At 40.6% G+C, this 19,633-nt stretch overlaps 3 protein-coding genes across 5 annotated transcripts in view; 1 reads left to right on the top strand and 2 right to left on the bottom strand.

The window, feature by feature from the left end:
* LOC134663445 (stathmin-4) overlaps window positions 1-19,633 on the bottom strand; it is a 134,030-nt gene that overhangs the window by 69,715 nt on the left and 44,682 nt on the right. For 2 of the 3 annotated variants that reach the window (XM_063519814.1, XM_063519812.1), the window contains 6 exons: window positions 19,378-19,544; window positions 18,412-18,626; window positions 17,836-17,953; window positions 16,264-16,404; window positions 15,361-15,501; window positions 11,409-11,483 (listed from right to left, as the gene is read on the bottom strand). In XM_063519814.1, coding sequence (XP_063375884.1) covers window positions 11,409-11,483; window positions 15,361-15,501; window positions 16,264-16,404; window positions 17,836-17,953; window positions 18,412-18,626; window positions 19,378-19,544 — 857 coding nt within the window. The remainder of the gene's footprint in view (window positions 1-11,408; window positions 11,484-15,360; window positions 15,502-16,263; window positions 16,405-17,835; window positions 17,954-18,411; window positions 18,627-19,377; window positions 19,545-19,633) is intronic. The other variant, XM_063519813.1, reaches the window with a different exon arrangement.
* On the bottom strand, window positions 378-5,683 carry LOC134664108 (uncharacterized). The gene is made up of 8 exons (XM_063520696.1): window positions 5,581-5,683; window positions 5,332-5,488; window positions 4,351-4,541; window positions 3,792-3,887; window positions 3,190-3,595; window positions 2,331-2,458; window positions 1,422-1,565; window positions 378-650 (listed from the first exon to the last, which is right to left on the bottom strand). Exons 2-8 carry the CDS (start codon window positions 5,486-5,488, stop codon window positions 423-425), a joined length of 1,350 nt encoding a protein of 449 aa, XP_063376766.1. The 5' UTR covers window positions 5,581-5,683; the 3' UTR covers window positions 378-422.
* LOC134663450 (uncharacterized) lies at window positions 11,816-14,014 on the top strand. The gene is made up of 4 exons (XM_063519821.1): window positions 11,816-12,211; window positions 12,526-12,791; window positions 13,248-13,379; window positions 13,535-14,014. Exons 1-4 carry the CDS (start codon window positions 12,085-12,087, stop codon window positions 13,952-13,954), a joined length of 945 nt encoding a protein of 314 aa, XP_063375891.1. The 5' UTR covers window positions 11,816-12,084; the 3' UTR covers window positions 13,955-14,014.

Genomic DNA, 19,633 nt, shown 5'->3' on the forward strand with positions numbered 1-19,633 from the left:
GACCCTTAACAAATCAGAAAAAAAATATGGCAATAGAAGTCTATTAACACATTCAGCTCCAAGAACCTGACTGTCGGGTACACTGTTCGTAGCGACTACGCGCTCCATACCTGCTACGAGCGTAACCCGTAGCACTTAGGGTGGAATCACATCTGTCAGCATCGAGCCGCATTTTGCGTACGCATCGGAAAGCTGGAAACATGCGTACGCATCTTCATACTAACGAGCAATTTCTCATATATAAAATGCGGCTCGATGCTGACAGATGTGATTCCACCCTTAGTGGCAATAAATGTGTTAAGGCACTCCTTGGCCACTGCCAATAACTACAGCAATCAATCTAGTAAAAAAATGAAAATGACTTATAGTCACATTTTACTTACAAAACATTATTAAGTACTTATCAGTCTTTATTATCAATCCTATTCCTCCTCCTGATCGCCCCCCTCCTGATCACTCTCCTCCTCCTCGACCTCGTCGTAGTCATCGTACGAGTAGTCGTAGTAATCGAAGTCATTGTCCTGGAATTCTTCGTCGGACTGCTCTTCGTCGTCATACTCGTCCATCGTATTCTCGAGGACTACTATCAAGTCTTCATAGTTTGTTTTCATTTCTTCGTATTGCCCGTTGCGCTCAAGCCCTCGGTCTTGCTGTTAAAAAAATAAAAGCGTCATGTTATTTTTCTCAAACAAGCACATACAGAGCGGCTACCGCGAAAACCGAAATATGCAAATTGCGGGGATCTTTCTCTTTTACTCCAACGAAGGCGTAATTAGAGTGACAGAGAAAAATCCCCGCAATTTGTGAACTTTGATTTTCGCGGTTATAGCCCTGAGGTAGTGCATTACGTGCATTTACCATCTTATTTTCACGTAGTCTCCGTGAGTCTTTCGACTTTCAGTCAATCTAAGTACAATAAGTATCGAGGTGAATTAGCATGACAAATACGAACGTTTCCGATAAAATATGATGGTAAAGGATTTAGCACTACATCTGTACATACAGGCTGGATTTTTTAAATGGGCTACCAGGTCCTGTGCTGCTAGGCCACAATCTAACTTTTCTTAAGAGATTATCCCTAACGTTTTGAGTAACAATTATATTGAAAAAAAAAGTTGTTAACGACAAAACCATCTATTTAATCTAAGATCAAAAACGTCTTAGAGATCAAGGTTAGGGCACTAGAAAAGCCACAGCCGAAGTAAAATGTTTATATATTTAGTGAAAAGGAAATAAAACATTTTCACAGGCTTCGAAGCGGCCAACCCCATAGTAACACCTGCAGAAGAGTCTTTAAGACCAAGTTCGGCCTGGCCAGCCACATTCGGGCCCATAACAGGCATAATCCCTAATTTTTTTTTTGAGGTCGCCGTCATCGATGAGGAGGACTATATGTTGTTAGAACACTGAACGGCACTTACTAGTCTGAGATAATACTCGTCGGAGAGGTTGGTGTAGCTGAGGTCGAGCCGCAGCGGCCGGCGCGGGCTGGCCGCGCGCCGCGCCGCCGCCGCGCGCGCCGGCAGCGCGCACGTCAGCCGCTCCGCGCCGCCGATGGTCAGCGACTGCACAGTTACCACAATATTAAATTAGTTAAACTTACTTCTACTAAGCCTTGGCGGCGCCGCTATAAGCGCAAACCGAGTACACGCTCAAGTGGCTTTGAAACGCTAAAATATACGAATGGCCACAGCCACAATCTATAAAACGATACAGCCATTCGACGAAGCCGTCTAGACAGGGCAATCGTGCGGGGTCGAGGGGTGCGCCGCGCGCACCCGAGCTGCATACGTCACCATTGTTTGTAGCTCGGTACTACTTACAGGGCTTATTTGAAATGTTTGTGTTGGAGTGTAAGTCTGTGACAACCCTACTGTGTTCTTGTGCGATGTCGACATATATACGCAAACATCAAAGGCGTCGGTCCACTGTTACTTTTTACACTGTGCCACAGAGCTATAGATTCCATTACACACTCGATGTATTGCAGGTCGTACCCTAAGTCATATTTACGTAGGATTTTGTTTGACTCGGTAGGTTGCCAAGTAGGTGCAAAGTAAGCTTAGACAGAGTCACAGAGCTAGGCGAGTAAGAGCACTTAAACACTGTTATTGAATTTTCCTTGAAGCACAAGCAAATCTTAAAATACGCAAGCGTGTAGCATGCTATACTATTTTAATCTGTTATGTTGGTACTATTGTTCTTTGGTAGTTCTTTGTCGTACATGTTGCTAATGCTTGGAGGACCAAACATATACACGGACTGATCAAATCGCTAGTATGGAAGTCCCGTCTCTTAAAACGTAGTGATTATATTCCCTTTGCACGTACCTGGAGCTGGGGGCAGCCTCGCACCAGCTCGACGACGTCGTCGTCGCGCGCGATGTAGAACTGGTCGAGCCGCAGCGCCGTGAGCCGCGCGCCCGCGTGCCGCCAGATCACGTCCACGCCCATCAGGTCTGCACACTCCAGGACATTAGTGCACTAATCACACACACCTCTATTACTTTAAATAAAAAATAAAATCATTTATTGCATCACAATGATCCATGATGTTATAGTAACAATTTTGACTTAATAACTAAGTTAGTAGGCACAGAAAATATACACAATACGACAAATTGCGGTGACCAATTTGTCGTATTGTGTATATTTTCTGTGGTCGCGGCCACTTAAAAAGCTATCTGCCACTCATTTTATAAGGTCATTGGCAATGAATATGATCCATAAAATGAACTGGCAGCGGAAATACTCAAAAAGTGCCAAAATCAATTAAGACTTTTTAGAAATATGTATTGTTTCTTTTTTAGATGATTTACGTGAGTTTTTCCGTTCAACCGTTTTTCTTTAAATATTTTAAAATATGCCTCACGAAAGTTTAATTTAGATTTTTTTGCTGTGGGACGTACAGTCAGCCAAGAAACTGGTCGACCACTTTTCGACTCTATCATCTAGAGATCTAGAGACTCTATCATCATGATAGAGTCGAAAAGTGGTAAACCACTTTCTTGGCTGCCCGTACCAAATTACAATCTATAAATTGTATGCAGAGATATCAATCACAAGAAAAAATCAATCAAAGATGTGGGTTCGAGTCCCACGCTGACCAGAATTGATCATCGTTCATTTATTCATTGTGATTGACATCTGTACATAGTATTTATAATGGAGTTGGTTAAAAAATACTCACATTGACAGTCTAACAGCTCCAAGCTCTGCAGTTCCTGACAACAGCGCGTAATGACGTCCACATGCCGATACTCCAGTTGATACGTCACACTGAGGTGCCTCAACCGGGGCAGCCGACTCAAGTGCTCAGACACATCCCCATGCACATACCCACCGTGCAGCTCTAGGCATTCCAATTTGGGCATTTTATTCAACACAGACTGCATTTCTCCGTCTATCCTTCGGTCAATGATTGAAATTATTTTGTCGTCCTCAAATGACTCGCTATTACATTCAATGGTGAGCGATTTTAAGTTTGATAAGTTCAAACTATCGAAACAAAGACCATGTAAAGAAGGGCAGTTGCGGATTTCTAGTTTTTCTAAGGCTCTATCAGCTATGAATTTGGTTACATAGCTGTCTTGTATCTGAAAAAAAAAGTATGTTTCTTTGAGTTGTGTAGTGGTGATGAAAATCTTTATTTCAGATTTAGATTGATATTTTGTTAGTAATACTAAAAAAATAATCATCAGCCTAAATACTTGCTTATTCTAATATTTCAAACTAATATTTTGGCAAAAAAGAAATGTCTAATATGTAACCCACTCACTTCAGTATACTTACAGAGCACTCTTGGAAAGAAACCCCGCGCAGGAATGTGAAGTTGTCATTTAAATTGTGTCGGAGCAGTTGTCCGGGCCCAATTACAATACGGGATAACTGTAATCATTTAATTAACTATACACAACAATCTAGTCTAGAAGAAAGTGTGAAAGAACTATCATACACATGCAGTTATTTTAATTTCTTGAGTATGCAGCAGGTCTTGTCTATGCTGTTATTGGTGGAAATTGATAATTAAAAGCTTTTCAATACCAGGAATTTGATCTGTTAAATAAAAGGAAATTTTCCCAATATTATGGTACTTTTGAGGGACCATAGCTCACTCCTGGTACCGGGCGGAATAAATATATTTTTTACGTAACATATGTAATTTTCCGTTGTGTAACAGCAGCATATAAAATTATGTTTTTGTAAATGAAAAGATTTTTTTAGTATACTAAAATTGCATTGAAATTTAAATTGACAGTGAAATAGCACTTATATTGTACAGAGTAGGAAACACTATTTAGTATTTATTCACCAAATTTTATTTGCAAAAAAAAATACTTGTCAACAATACCTGAAGGGCTTCTAAGTTGGGGCAGTTTTCATTGATTATTGCTAGATTTTCCAAATTGTGGCAGTATGCGGACACAACTGATGCCCCCAGTTTGTTGGTCCAATTTATAAACGACTTATATTTAGATGGCTTTAAACCACAGGTACTGTAGTTTTGTTGGATTTCTTCTCTCTCAATGGTAATTCGGACTCCTGTAAAAGAAAACATTGTACATTTGACATTGCAGCATCTTAAACATGTTGCCTGCATTGGGCGGCTAGAATAATGCCAGCATCCTCTAGGCCCAGGGCAGAGCGGCTTGGAGATCACTGGTGGAGAGTGCCCACAATTGTCATGTCCCTCACTGTCCCTCAGCCATGAGGTAACAACAAGGAAAAAGAAGCATCTTAAACCATATGTATAAATATTATACAATTAATGGTAGAGGTTCCTGGAGAAATTGTTAGACCCTTAAAAATATAAAAAGAAACCAGCCAAGAGTGACAAAAAATCACATTTATTGTATGAGAGCCCCACCAAGAAAATCTTTGAAGGCAGAAAATGCCTTGCTGCAAGAACCATTAGTTGAGTTTAAAACAACCAGAAGTAAGGGAAAAAGTAGGTGGATAGCATAGCAGACCCTAAACTGACATCTAGTGATGCAAAAGACTTGAGCCCTGTGAGCCCTTTTTAGGGCTCGCCTCATCTCTTGACACCTAAAAGGCTAATATAGCCTTTTTTATTTCATCATTAAAATAGGGGTTTAGCCTTTTAGGTGTCAAGAGATGTGGCGAGCCCTAAAAAAAGAGCTCTTTGGATCACTACTGACATCAGTAAATTTTTGATAACTAATATAAGATTTTCAACTCAGATCTGTTAATTACAAGATACCATGGAGAATATCATTTTAAAAAAACCTCAGCAGCTTGGAAAAAACTATCAGATCGGTATTATAACAGACTTTAAAAAGAACTACGCCTAAATCAACTAGGTACTACTTACCTTGCAAGTACGTCAGCACCATACCCTGCCACCGGCGGCTGGCGCGCTCTGTCCGTATGAGGTCCTGCGCGGGTACGTACTGCAGCACGGCCCGCCAGCAGTCCTCGTTCAGGTAATCCAGTACCGTTCGTTCATTGTTTACTTCTGGTTCTAACATCTACAATTTAGATAACATTGTTTTTTTTACAACTAGGTAATAATCTACGAACTTTAGCCATTGTTTTACTGTAATATCAAGCCTATACTTACTTTGGTCACTATAAAACCTTAACTTTACTTTGATTTAACTCAACATCAACAAGTTTAACAAAAAATAAGCATGTTTTGGTCAAGTCAATTCAAATTGTTTAGGTTAGCTCTCTAAATGACATTTCACATGATGTTGCCAGTCGACAGTCGCGTTCAGTGGACGTTGTTTTATCAAGAAATCGGTATCAATGGGAATCAACACTACTTGGAGGATATAACCAACGGAGACGCCATGTCTAAAATTTTCGGTACAAAATAGTCTGCCGTTTTTTGCGGGGGAGGGGCACATCAAATGTATAGGTACGTCATGTCAGATAAACGTCAGTCCATACATATGGTTGACATGAGGTTGACCATTGGCCGCCTATTTTCGACAGAGGGGAAGGCCCAAGGCCCCTACCTTTATTGTTCTATTTGACGGCGCAGCAACTAGTATCATTTCTCTCTCCTCGCTTTTTTAAAATGCCATTTGTCAAAAAAGGACAACTATACTGTTGACAAGATGGACTTCAAATCCAAGTGGCCCCTTTTTAGGCGACCCGGGTTGTGCATGTGTGCGTAAAAACGTATATGTGTGCTCTTTTAGGGATGTGAAAAGTCGATTTTAATCATGTTATATATCGATAAACGCTACACAGCGGAACGAAATAGCGATTAATTGAAGCTTCAATATCTTCGTTAAACATAAACATAATTGAAATGCTAATGGATAATGAATATATTATAATGTAATAAAATAATTCAATTATTGAGGACCACCTATTTTAATAGGTATTTATGTATTTTAATTAAATATCTGAACTTTCCCTTGGTTCTCTCCTGGGGCGTGACTACAAAATTGTGATCTGATAACCACAATAAAGAAAAAAAGCGTTTTTGTTCATTTTAGGTATAGTTAAACCTTTGAAGTAAAATTAAAATTGCAAGAAATGTCGGTAGTTTATCGATATGACTTTATCGACATGGCTACAGCAAAGTGGGTCGCTTTGTTAATCGTACACTAAACAAAAAGTGGTCCCACTGACAGCTCGCTTGGAAGGCATCTGTATATATTCTTATATCTATGGGAAGGCCTGTTAATGGCGGCTCCATTGTTAATTACTCCGAGCAACACTACGATCAGTCCTTGTAAAAAAAAGTCATATGCTTTGTTTGCACTGTCTGGTTCTATACTTGCACACGGTACACGGTGCATTTAACTCACACTGACGTACAGTCAGCAGCAGAAGTTGCTAAGCGGGACAGATGTTCAAAATGATCGTGACGCGACTTTATTGTTAAGATAATAAGAACGTGTCAGGGACTTCTTTGTCATTTCTGAGGGGCTATCGCGAAAACCGAAATTCGCAAATTGCGGGGATCTTTCTCTTTTACTCGAATGAAGACGAAATTAGAGTGACAGAGAAAAATGCCCGCAATTTGCGAACTTCGATTTTCGCGGTTATAGCCTTGTAACTTTCCCTTCCTTTTCGTCTTTGGTAGTGATCTGGCCTTTTCGGCCGCGACACCAATCTTTTCACAAAATAAGCTTTCGAGTGATAGAGACAGATAACGATTGTCGATGTTGGCGAGAGACCGCCACCGTGATTGGAGCAAGGCGAAGAGGATGGGAGGCGAGGGCAATACAAAGAGACACATACTTGTTAGTTTCATGAGTTCGTGTATAATTAAACTTTCAGGCTTTCTCCTTCCTTTTTAGGGCGTAGCCAAGAGTTAATCTCGTGGCTTTAAATCAGCTTAGTATAAGGAACAGTAATATCAAGATAAGATAAAACTGGTAACACTTGTAACCCTAGGGTTATTCCCACCTGTTACTACCAACTGGTTACCAAAGGTAACAACTGGACCTTTTGAACGCCAGACAGCGAAGGAATATGCCGTGGCCCGGACGCCAGGCGATCGCGATTTTTTAAGCGGAATTGAACTTTATGGAGTCCCGAGTAAGTCCCCATTTCATTGGCGAAGGTGACGGCAGTAGCCGTAGTTGGCGTCGGCGGCAAGACTTTCCTATGACCGCTACAGCCGACTGTAGCGGTAAAAAAGTAAAAAAATTTTTTTTTCTGATTATTAAACAAGGTACTTATAAAGATACAATAAAACACAAATTAATTAATATTTATGACTTTATTCAATACGACAATGAACCTACAAAAAGTACTTCAACTGCCCACGAACTGAAGCACATCAAGAATTAAAATATAAAATAACCGAACGCGCGGCGCGGCGCTAGGCCGACAAGCATCTCGCATACATGATTCCCGATCGTGAGAAAAAGGCGTCACAATACCCAAGGCGATTGGTCAGAAGGTTACACAAGCTAGTACTTACACCAGAGACCGATCAATAATATAGAATGCTAATTCATTCTCTGAAATAACATTAACTAGTACTTTACTTTTTGACCCTTGGGACCACATCGATAAGTAAGGACGCTAAGCATGAGGAACTACGTACATTGACCCGCTATTTTTTATCTCTATCGCGAGTAATTATATTGCTATAATCCCGCCCGTGATGCTGGCGGTCAATGCCAGTGCGCGAGCGGGACAGCAATATAATTATGCGCGTGTGATAGAGATAGCAAATGGCGGGTCAATGTACGTAGTTCCTCATGCTTGGCGTCCTAACTTTATCTACAGAATAAATTTTCATAGAGTGAGTATCTCTCCCTGTAATCGGTCCCTGTTTACACTAGTCCTTATCAGGACACCGAGCGAAGCCTCCGCGGCAAGCGATACCGACTCTAACTTATATACAATTATTATCCTCCCACTGACCCTAAATTAACCGCGAAAACATACTATAAAATACAGATGTAGTGCATAGTTGTTTTCCATCGTATTTTCACGGAAACTTTCGTATTTGTCATGCTACTTCAGCCAACCTCAGTACTTTTTGTACCGAGACTGACTGAAATAGCAAGACACGTACGTAAGTTTCCGTGAAAATACAATGGAAAATAATAATGTACTACATCTGAACAGGATCCTCTCCGTAACTTAAAACAGATTAATAAACGAATATACATGCGGATTTTATTAAGAATTCGTCACGAATTGGGCTGCTGTTTTTCAGGACCACTAAGGGTTGACAACGCGCGTGTGACACCAGTTTTGCAAGCTGCCATGGGCTAGGTTAACCGTTTATCATAAAGCAAACCTCAAAGTATTAAAAAGATATTCTAATTCAGACTCCGCATGTCTATAAGTTTATTTCCCTGCGCTTAAATGTATCGATATAATTTGTGCCTAACCGAAGTCGATACACATATCACTAGAGCAAAACATCACAGAAGCCGTGCCCGACTCAGCCCCACTACCTTTAAAAAAATATAAAACGCTATGAAAGGCAGTTTTTACACTCTATTGATATATGAGAGCCGATTATGATATAGTGAGGCACTTCTATTTTTATTGTTTCCTTGAGATCGAGTGAGCTCTGTCCGACGCTGGTGAGGCCTGCCCATAGATATCAGGATATTAAGCTGTTTTTGTTTTGTTTTTGTATCCCAGCCGGGATAGCATACGACAGTATCTCGCACGCGAAATAGACTTACCGTCCCTGTTTAGTTAACAGAAAAAGTCGCGCCCCTCCCGTGCTAGGTCTACTGGTGCTGTCATTTTATATATTGGTCATGCCCAATCAAGCTTTTGCACCATTTTTTTCAAAATAACAGCACGGCTAAGTACCACCAGTTTACTGCGAATACTGTGTAAAGTTACACAGACGTTAGGGAAAATGTCAGTTTGACAGTTGACACTGTCACACACAGACTGACACTGACACAGTCGTGATAAGGCCGGTGATTGGTCAGAAAAATTGAGACTTTCGTGGGCCAAAAATTATTTTAAAAATGTCAACCATTAATTAACTTAGCACTGTGGCAAACACAGCCAATAGAATTGGAACCTTTCATTAATCAAACAAAGTTGAAACATTTCTTTTGATGCAAGCAAAAGAAATTCAATCAATACTTTCCTATTAGACATTTATTTAGTACTAGCGGGGTTTACAAGGCTATAATATTCTGATATCAAAGACAGAGCACGCTCAAGCATATCCGAACATGTCTGGATATATCCGAACATGTCTTAGGGCCGACACAACCAGCGCACACCCACGACCAACAATCTTATTTTTCTAAACATTGCAGACCAAATAATTCATTTCAAAAGTGCTGTTATGTGAGTTATCCGTATTTTTATATAGGTTACTAGGGTTGTTACTTTTGGGAAGTGATGACAGATAAGTTTTATGGAGCTAATAACATTTGGTTGCAATGTCCAATGTGAATAATATCCTAACATCATGAGGAGAGTCTTTTCGAAAGGAATTATTTCCCTATGGACACCATACAAAAATAAACCTTTTGAAAAGACGCTCCTCACACGTGACAAACTCCAATGTTCAAAGTATTGTCATATATTTTAAACAACGTTGTTTAGATATTACTAACATGTAGCAAATATGCCACTGGTATCAAATTTAAGTAATTTCATAACTCCAAAGGAGAAACAGGACTAAAAAACGTTAAAATGTGACCAGTGACATATTTCATTAATTAGATCGTTGATCCATACAAACATTTTCGGTCCGATAATACACACAGACGGTAGCAATGGCGAATTATCGATACGAATGTGACAACTTAAATGACATTACCTTTATTATACTTTCCTAAAAATACTGCCGCGTATGATAAACATTTAAAATAATGATATAAGTCTATAAACTATAGGGATGTTTGAATCCCGAACGCCCGCTCAAAACCGTTTAAAACTTGAATGAATTGTTTAAAATGTAGCATGATTTCGATTTTAGCCCTTACGGGATGGAGTTAAGGTTCACGTATAAAACCGGGTAGGAGTTCCAAATGAGATCACGATATGAGGCCTCAGCAATGTTGCCATGATGAAATTAAAAAGTTTGAAATTAAAATTGTTTCATCGAAGCGTGACCACGAGTGTAAGCGGGACGCACCGCAGTTCTAACACCATTGACTCGACGCATTATATTTCCACAGGTCTATTTATCGGGGGGCACGGCAGTGCCCCCGCCAAGTCGAGCGCGAAGCAAACACTGCCGTATTACCTTTATTAATTGCATTAGATGAGTTTCAGACTATTCCGTGTTTCGAATTTGACAGTTACAAGAGATAGATGGCGCTGTACAGCTCAGTGGTTACTCCGGTTGACAAAAAGTTACGATTGACGATTCAGTGACCACAAAATATACGGCGCAGTACAACGCCACCTGTTTCGTTTGTCAAACTACGTGGCACGATTTTCTTAGACTTCACCTCTAATACAATCAATACAAATCAACTACAAATATTTTAAGTTAATTCAATGTAACTATGGTCCATTCAATATTAAGTTAGTTTCCCTCATCGGTATTTGTGGCAATGCATATTAAAATTACGTGAGCAATTAAATATGCATTGCTACGTTTTACCATTACAAAGCCTCTGAAATCCTTAAATAATATTCTATGGACCAGAGTTTGGTATTACTTTGCGATATTTGTAATAGAGTCCCATTTTTATATTTTAAGTTTTTTTAATATTATAAATTACTGCGAATACACGTTTAGAAAAGAAAATAAGTCATAGGCCTTCATTAAATATGTACATACAACTTATTTGATGTTCAACAGGCCAGGTGTTTATTAGTGGACTTTTTTCTGTTTTAAACGTGATTCGTCGCACATCACGTTTCAATATGGACCGTATATGAATAGAAACAAGGTTGAATGTGGAATATCCGGGCGTGGTGGTTGCGCTGGTCGGTGTCCCCCGGCGGGTCCCTCGTGTGTGTGTGTGTGTGAGCCTAGCCGCAGGAGGGCGCGGGCTCGGCGTCGGCGCGCGCGCTCTTGTTCTGCCGCACGAGCTCCGCGCGCCGCTCCTGAAACGAGGGATTCGTTCATTAAGCTCCGCTTTGTCTGTTTATAGCTTACATACTAAAATTATGTCTACTTAATCCGATTGGCCGATTTACACCAGGGTCCTGATTTTGTGCTAAATTGAGAGACCGGCGAATGGGGAAATAGAACTGTAATTTTTGTATCTGGATTGTAAACAAGATCAATGCTGTGTAATATGCAGTCTAAGGCTATCGATATCGACTACCTAGGTAATCTACAAGTCGACTTATGGCCTACCTATAACTACAATAGCTACGTTTTTTATTGTAAACAAGATGTTAACCTTGGCACTGAAGGCAGTCTGCCATCTTGTGGGCTACATTACAAGCTTAAACTTAACATTTACACTTCGCGCCAACAAAAAGGGGGCTGCTGTGCTGTCCCCTACTATTCATACACGCTACCTATATTAAGAAAGTAGTATTCTTGTCCTTAACCGCATTTTTACTTGATTTCCGAACGAATTACAACTGTCAAATTTTGACGTTTGAAAGTTAGGTTAGAAATGAGAATAATAAGTTGAAAGTTAGGTTAGTTTGCCTTGTAACATTCCGTTATTGTATAATTTATTTTATTAGCACTATGTTTGTGGAAGAGAGTGAGGATGTAAGTAATGCTAAAAGCCGTCTTCTGGACGTGTTCGCTGACCTTGACGACGATGAACTAAAAGCTATGGAACAGTGGATCGGTAGTAAACAGTTTAAAAAAGGTACCTATTGTTATCACTTAGTGTTCCTCAAACTAACTTAAATATTTCGTTAAATCCAAAGTCATTTCTTCCCTACTTTGTAAGGCAGACCTAACCATAATCAACTAGTTCTCTGAACAAGTGAATATAATGGAAAAAAATATAGTTGGTCAAACAAGTTTGTCAGTAGAAAAAGATGCGAAATTCAAAGTTTCTATGGGACGATAACCCTCCGCGCCTACATTTTTTAAATTTGCCGCTTTTTTTCTACTGACGAAAATTGCTTGACAGAGTATATGTAACTTTAATTTCCTTTTAATTTTTAATTTTTTCAGATTTAGAAAACAAGAAATCAATAAAACAATCAGAGGAAGTACTAAACAAAATAGCAGACGCGATCAAAGGGATGGTTCCGTTTGAGGCAGAGATGGCAACTGAAAAGATAGAGTTCCCCGCAGTGGGGGATGCAGCGGACTGCAACAGAGTGAACACTCGGCACATGGACGAGTTCCTGTATGACGAGGAGCAGGTTCAGGAGCTCGTGAAAGACGGGAGGCTGTCTAGACATTATTGTCTTGATTGCAATTCACAGAATATTAAAGTAAGCTTCTTTGGTTATGTGCTAAATGTGATTTCAGTTTAACTTTTTATGACCTTACAACCAGTTTTTGTTATCAAATCTTTGAATATGGCATCCCTTTTTAAACCCGTCAGTTCAAAGAAAACATGTCAATACCACAATTGTTTCAACTGCATAAATTTTTTTGGACCATAAGATTATATTACTGATTGTATGGTACCAGCCAGAGATATCATTAAGCACCACTCTCACCATCCCACTAACCTGAGGTTAACTAGTTAAACCTGGGGTTACCATGGTAACCAGTAGAATTTGGCACTGGGTTTACGGTTTATCAGGTTAACCCCAGGCTAGTGGGATAGTGCAAGAGGTGCTTAAGCTAAAGGACAAGGTCAAAAATGTGTAAACAAAAATTTGTGGAAAAGAACTCGCAGTCAAAAGATCAAGTAAACTTTTTTAAAGTAAAGTCATTTTCAGGAGCTGACATACATTTCACATTCCAAGTCCAGAGTACAGCTCCAGTACATATTCAAAGTTCTGCTGCCAAAGGATTTGGAGTGTAAACTAATTTTGGATGTGGGCTCCAGGTTTGGCGGCGTTTTGTTTGGTGTAAGTCATAATATGTTTTTTCATTTGTTTGTGAAAAGGAATGTTTAACTGTTAACTACTGTAATTTAGTTTCCTAGGCAAATTTTTTATGTTACAAAACATGTTTGTATTCTGAAAATTATTCTAGTGTAGCTAATTTCTTTTTCCTTTTCCAGGCATATTATTATACAAACGCTTCAAAGATTATTGGTATCGAACTTAACAAAGAGTGTTGTGAGATACAAGAGAAGGTGATAGCTCAATATAAAATGGACAAAACCAGAATACAAGTAGTAAATTCCGATGTACTAAACAAGGGTGATATAGTAAAGAAATCTGATGTTTGTATCATTAATTGTTTGGACTTTTTCGTGAGTACAGAGGAGCACAAAAGGTTGTGGTATTTTTTCAAAGAGCATTTAAGAAAGGGTAGCTTTGTTGTCCTGGACAGGAGTATTGCCGATACATTGCAGCCTCTGGATATGTTTGACGAGTTTGCGGATTGGCTGAGTGTTAGTAAACCACTTCAATTAGAAAACGAGATCTTGTTTGATGTGGAAGATTTACATGAGTTATATTTGTACACTGTTAATTAATAAGTACAGTCAGCAGCAGAAGTTGGTAAGCGGGCCAGGTGTTCAAAAAATGATCTTGACGCGACTTTTAATAAGAGAATAAGGGTGTGTCAAGGTAATTTTGAATACCTGGCCTGGCCCGCTTACCAACTTATGCTGCTAACTGTACAATAAATATCTAAACAAAGACATTTTTTTAAGTTATAGCACCTACTCACCTGATAATTAGATTTAGTTTTATAGTAAGTATCAGTTGTTTCTGGCCCATAAGATAATATGCCAGCTCTGATTCTATAAACTTTCACCTCTTGTCACTTTGTCCCAGCAATTTTTATTAAGATGACAATAACTTGTATACGAGCATTTTATATTGTTAAGTCCAATCAAGTCCAATTTATCTATACCACACTTTACCACAGAATAAATAATAGTATTTATCTATAATGATGATTGTACATATAGCAGCCACTTGCACAGGTTACATGCATTGTGTAGACAACGCTATAAAGCGTGTGGTTCCAGCTATTAATAACATGTACGAGAGCAATCAACCCACGCAAGTAACCTGCATGATATGCGCGACTGGAGTAAATGAAGCCGCAGCTATAGTTCGTTTTTTAGCATTAAAAAGAACTTTAAAGAAGCGATCTTGACATGCCTTTTAGTTGAAAAACGCTTTTTAAAAGTCAGTAACTATTACTTATGAAAGCAGAAGAATATAAATGATCGTATTAGATTCATAATTGTTACATATTTGCCGTAACTTATTAGTGTTCCGTACAAAACTTTGTTCACGGAACACTTATTTTTAAAATGTGTTTTTAAAATAAAAGACACATCAAGATTGTTTATCTTATTTCTAATGCTAAAAAAAACGAACTATAATACAAATAACTTGCACAAACTGCTTCTCTCTGCGAATAGCTCTCGGCTTTCACCATGTACAAGCACCATAAGTAAATCTTATTTCAGGTCTGCCGTTTAACTGAGGCGGCTGTTAAGGAGTTACTACGTTCAGCTAAGGATTAATAGAAGTCCCAAAAGTCGGCTACCTTCAATCAGAGCACAACTTTTTTATCAACCGCCTGAGATGAAATGGCAGACCTATAGTATACAGGGTGGCTAAAATAACTACATTCCCGTTGCCTGGGAGGTTTTGGGATTATACTGAGCAACTTTTACTATGGGACAACGCCGAAATCGCGAAAAAAAATTTGGCTGATTAAAGTGATTAATTTCTATGGGAGGGTAAATGTTTTTTCGTGATTTCGGGGTTCGTCCCTTAGTAAAAGTTGATCAGTACAATCCCAAAACCTCCCTGGCAACGAGAATGCACTTATTTTTTAGCCACCGTGTATAGTATTAAATTATTATGGTAGATAGTACTAAAAGAACACGGTGGAAAGCCACAGCAATGTGCACCGTACCTCCTCCTTAACAAAGGCGAGTTTCTTCTGTATCTCGAGCTCCCGCTTCTGCTCGGCGGCGCTGAGCTTGGTCTCGATGTCCTTGGTGATCTCCTCCACCTTGGCCGTGACGGTCGAGCGCGCCTCCTCGATCTTAGCGTTCTGATGGCGGATGAGTAACAAAAAATAAGGGAAAAAAAAAATGGTTGAAATAATTGTGATGAGAATGATATGATTCGTTGATTGTGGCCTATCGAGGTTTCTCTTGTATGTTTTTTTTTTAAGTTAGCAGAATCGTTTCGAGAACTTTTGAAACATTTGAAACATCGAAAGGCTATGATATAAAAAATCGACAAAATATAATTTTGGTAGAAAAAAATAAATAACAGGTTGATGTTGGATGATATCCTGTTAATTGTACCTGTGTTGTGGAGTCTGCTCTGCCCTGTAGATTCTGGTTTAGTCAGCGTCGATAGTGATCTTAGTCGCAGTTGTCTAATTCAAACCTCAGGAATCAAAACTGACATTGATGCTTCATGCTGCGATGCCAAAAGTCCGTAGTGCTAAGGCCTACTGTGCTTGGAGGTTTTGGTTATAAACCTTCGGAGGAAGCCTAATTGCCTTTGCAGTTCCACTTGTGATCATGTTACCCAACTGCCACAGCTCAATCAGCACCCGGGGAAATTTAAGTAGCTAATATTGGCATATAACCTAGTTGCCTGCTGATATTGGTATAACACAGGTATTTTTCTGCAGCAGGTCAGTCAGAATTATCAGGGGTTAAATAGCGGTCATTGGACTTGTCTCGGATGGAACTTTCCCAAATGATCTGGACATACCTTGGCTTCTAGAAGACCGTGTTCCTTCCGCACCGATTAAGCCGAAGAATGAGGACCTAAAAGACAATACAGCATGATATCTCACATGATGGCGCCGTTTCTCGCGCTGCTCGGCGTCGCGGGCGAGGCGGCGCTCCTCGGCCTGCTGCAGCTTGTCCTGGATGGAGGCCTCGAGCTGCTGGAAGCGCTCCTGGTTGCCGGCGCGGACCTTGCGCACCTGCTCCTCCTACGGCATATGGCCCAAGCGGACGACATTCAAATGAGGCGGTATGGAGGCAGAACAGTTTTGCTAATGAGTATCAAAGTCTATTAATTCGGCTACCATGGAGATACGAAAAGGGGCTGCTTGACTAGGTAGTTGCTAGGCCGCAGGCTTGCCGAGACAGAACATAATGTGACCGTTTCCCAACATATTAAAAAAAAAGAGCTTTCTCATCGTCAACGTTGTGATGCGCAAAATTAAACAATAAAAATCAGTGTTCCCCCAACTGTTTCCAATAAGGATAAGCGACTGACTTATTAAAATGCAAAAATGTTCTGTTTACTCTCCAGATGACAAAATGGTAGTGAAATTATAAACATTACCTGCCGGCTACCACGGGCGAAGCTCCCCTTATAACGTAGTTAAACATCTCCAGTAACTTATTGGATGGCAAATGGCTGCCAGCGAACGGTTAATCAAATTGGGCCGAGAGTGGCGCCCGTGGAGACGCCGGCAATCAAGGGATGATTTTGTAAAACTAACATCGATATTGTGCGTCGCCTTAGTAATAACACATTAAATGCAATATCATTTTGTTTTCTTGTAGTTTATAATACAGAAAGACAAGACGTCAAATATACCTGATAATGACAGTGTCAAACGCCTTGGTAAAGCCGAGTAGGACTAATAAGTTCACACAACAACACACAAACATTCAATAGTGCAGGAATCGGTAAACTTTTGAGTAGAGCCACAGTAGAAATCACCAGTTGAAGGAATCGTCAACAGCCAACAGTCGTTTACGAACTCCAAGTGTTTGAAGTGTTAATCTTTTGAGTGGCTTGAAGAGCCTCGGTTTGCCGACCCCTGCAACAGTGCAATATTTGGCTGCTAAGCTGGCGTGTACATAGGAATTTCTGAATTCGGACCACAGATCAATGTAGAAGATACAATGTATAAGAATACCTGTCAAATATCAAAAGTGCAACCAAAATCAGTACGGATATGATGGTCGTTCTTGTCTACGTGACAGCATGATAAAACGGTGTCCGTCACTTTCTATCCCACGGTGTTAAAAAGTGAGTTATTTTATCACGTGGATAAAGATGGATAAAGCGACCCATAATACACCGGCGGAATGATGTCAAGTGTATCATTGGAAGTATGGAATGCAGAAATAATATACTGGGTGTCCAGTAATTAATGGATAACCTTAAACCACCGACAGACCTTAGGCTGGTCCATAAAATTCACTTATAGGTCTAGTAGAAGTTTCGTGGTTTTCGAGATAATACAATACAAATACTTACTCTTTATAGTCTTTATTGCACGCCTCATTAGTCTCATTACAAAAAAACAGTTCAAAGAATACAGAAAAGAAGAGGTTTCAGACAACCCTTCCCATACCCTCCCCTTCCCTTTTAGGGGGAGATAATAAAAGGTAGTGGCACTTACATGTTCGCGCAGGCGTTCGAGCATCTTCTTGATGTTCTCGTCGCGCTGCGCGGCCGCCGTGTTCATCTTCTCCTCGATGGCCTTGTACACCTCGGCCGTCTGCTGCTCCAGGGTCAACCTGTACAACAACACCATGTAAGAGGGCCCATAGCCAGGAGAGTAGACAGGAACAAAAGATACGACGCGTCGCGCGAACATTGCAAGAAAGGTTTAGCGATTGTGTGGCTTTTAACATTTTATCCCAATGACACCAAAAGTACATTTCTGATTAGAATTTTGCTAGTCAAATTCCTCGGCTATATTTTATAGTTATACACTGCTATCGTATTCAGGGTTGTTACCCTGAATATTTTTATATAATACGATTGAAAATAAATGAAATTAGATATATTTTCGTAATTTTTATGTGATCGGACTATGGAGACGTGAGTAGCTTGCTTGCTTCGCCCGGGGCACGTCTACACAGACCGAGCTGCTTCGCGCGGAAATTTCCTCGCGCGGCAGCTCGTTCGGTATGAATCCTATTGATGTAGGTTCTCTAGCTCTCTCTCCTGTAAGTCTGATGTCTTCACTGACCTTGTCTTCTCGACGCCCTCGAGATGGTCCTTGAGCCGAGCCCGCAGCTCGTTGATGTACGCCTCGCGCTTCTCCTCGTGGGAGTCCATCTTGGCGTCCAGCGCCTCCTTGGTGCTGGCGATGAAGTTGTTGGACTGCTCGCTGCGGAACCGCGACGCCTCCTCGATCTTGGCCATCTTCTGGGCGATCGCGGCCATTTTGCTGGCTTCCAGACTCTGGAATGGAAATATGATTTTTATTTTATGTTTCGAATGATGTATATTTTTAGGACAACAGCATATAGAATAATTTTTTTTTACGCCAGTGCGCTCTAGCGACGAAAGCATCTCTCATGCCAGCGCGGAATGGCACCAGCACAATGACTGACTCCAAGACAAGATAATCTGGAGCAGACCAACTGGTGAAGCACTTCCACTATACAGAAGAATATAAATGCTAATTTGTAGGTATGAACACCAAACTCTTCTGTTAGGTTCCTGTTGGTGAATACGGTAGCCAGCAGAGTATACTCTGTTGCGGATAAGAGGCCTGAATAGGCCTCAGATTAAAATGTATTAATCAGGATATAACCATACGTAGGAACATTCGTATCCGCGCTCTTCAGCAGCCTGCAGTTTTCCCTGGATTTTCTTCGACTGCAGACATCTTCTCGAGTGGGTCAGCATACCAGGTAGCGACTCTCAGATAAGTATAAAATATACTCACACGTCTCTCTTCGTCAGCCTTCAGTTTCTCCTGTATCTCCTCGACAGACGGGGTCTTCTCAGGGGAGTCGGCGCGGCGCGGCACGGGCACGCCGACGGGCTCGGCGAGAATCACCTCGTACCTTACTCACTTGTATCTGATGTACCCTCTCCTCAATACTCAATACCCTGATGTGGTTATTACCCCTAGATTTTGAAGACCTCTCGAGTAAGGCAGCGCTCCTGGTTGTAGCGACTCCCAGGTAATATAAAGTGTACTCACACGTCTCCTCTCCTCGGCAGCCTTCAGTTTCTCCTGTATCTCCTCGACAGACGGGGTCTTCTCGGGGGAGTCGGCGCGGCGCGGCACGGGCACCCCGACGGGCTCGGCGAGGATCACCTCGTACGCCAGCCCGCCCTTCGACATCTCCTGACAGCGGATTTCGGTCGCTGTCGACAATATGTATCAAATTAAGACAATTGGTAACAAAGTAACAGCCCACATATGATTTTTCTAACTGTCAAATGTCAAATTAGTA

Source organism: Cydia fagiglandana, chromosome 4, assembly GCF_963556715.1.
Source record: "Cydia fagiglandana chromosome 4, ilCydFagi1.1, whole genome shotgun sequence".
Lineage (NCBI taxonomy): Eukaryota > Metazoa > Arthropoda > Insecta > Lepidoptera > Tortricidae > Cydia > Cydia fagiglandana.

Excerpts from the sequence above, each read along its gene's own strand:
- LOC134664108 (XM_063520696.1), bottom strand. The coding sequence starts at position 5,488 with ATGTTAGAACCAGAAGTAAACAATGAACGAACGGTACTGGATTACCTG. Across the intron at positions 1,566-2,330 it reads GAGGCTGCCCCCAGCTCCAG|TCGCTGACCATCGGCGGCGC; the intron begins GTACGTGCAAAG and ends GTAACTGTGCAG. Across the intron at positions 651-1,421 it reads ACGAGTATTATCTCAGACTA|CAAGACCGAGGGCTTGAGCG; the intron begins GTAAGTGCCGTT and ends TTTTTTTAACAG.
- LOC134663450 (XM_063519821.1), top strand. The coding sequence starts at position 12,085 with ATGTTTGTGGAAGAGAGTGAGGATGTAAGTAATGCTAAAAGCCGTCTT. Across the intron at positions 12,212-12,525 it reads TAGTAAACAGTTTAAAAAAG|ATTTAGAAAACAAGAAATCA; the intron begins GTACCTATTGTT and ends TAATTTTTTCAG. Across the intron at positions 12,792-13,247 it reads GCAATTCACAGAATATTAAA|GAGCTGACATACATTTCACA; the intron begins GTAAGCTTCTTT and ends AGTCATTTTCAG.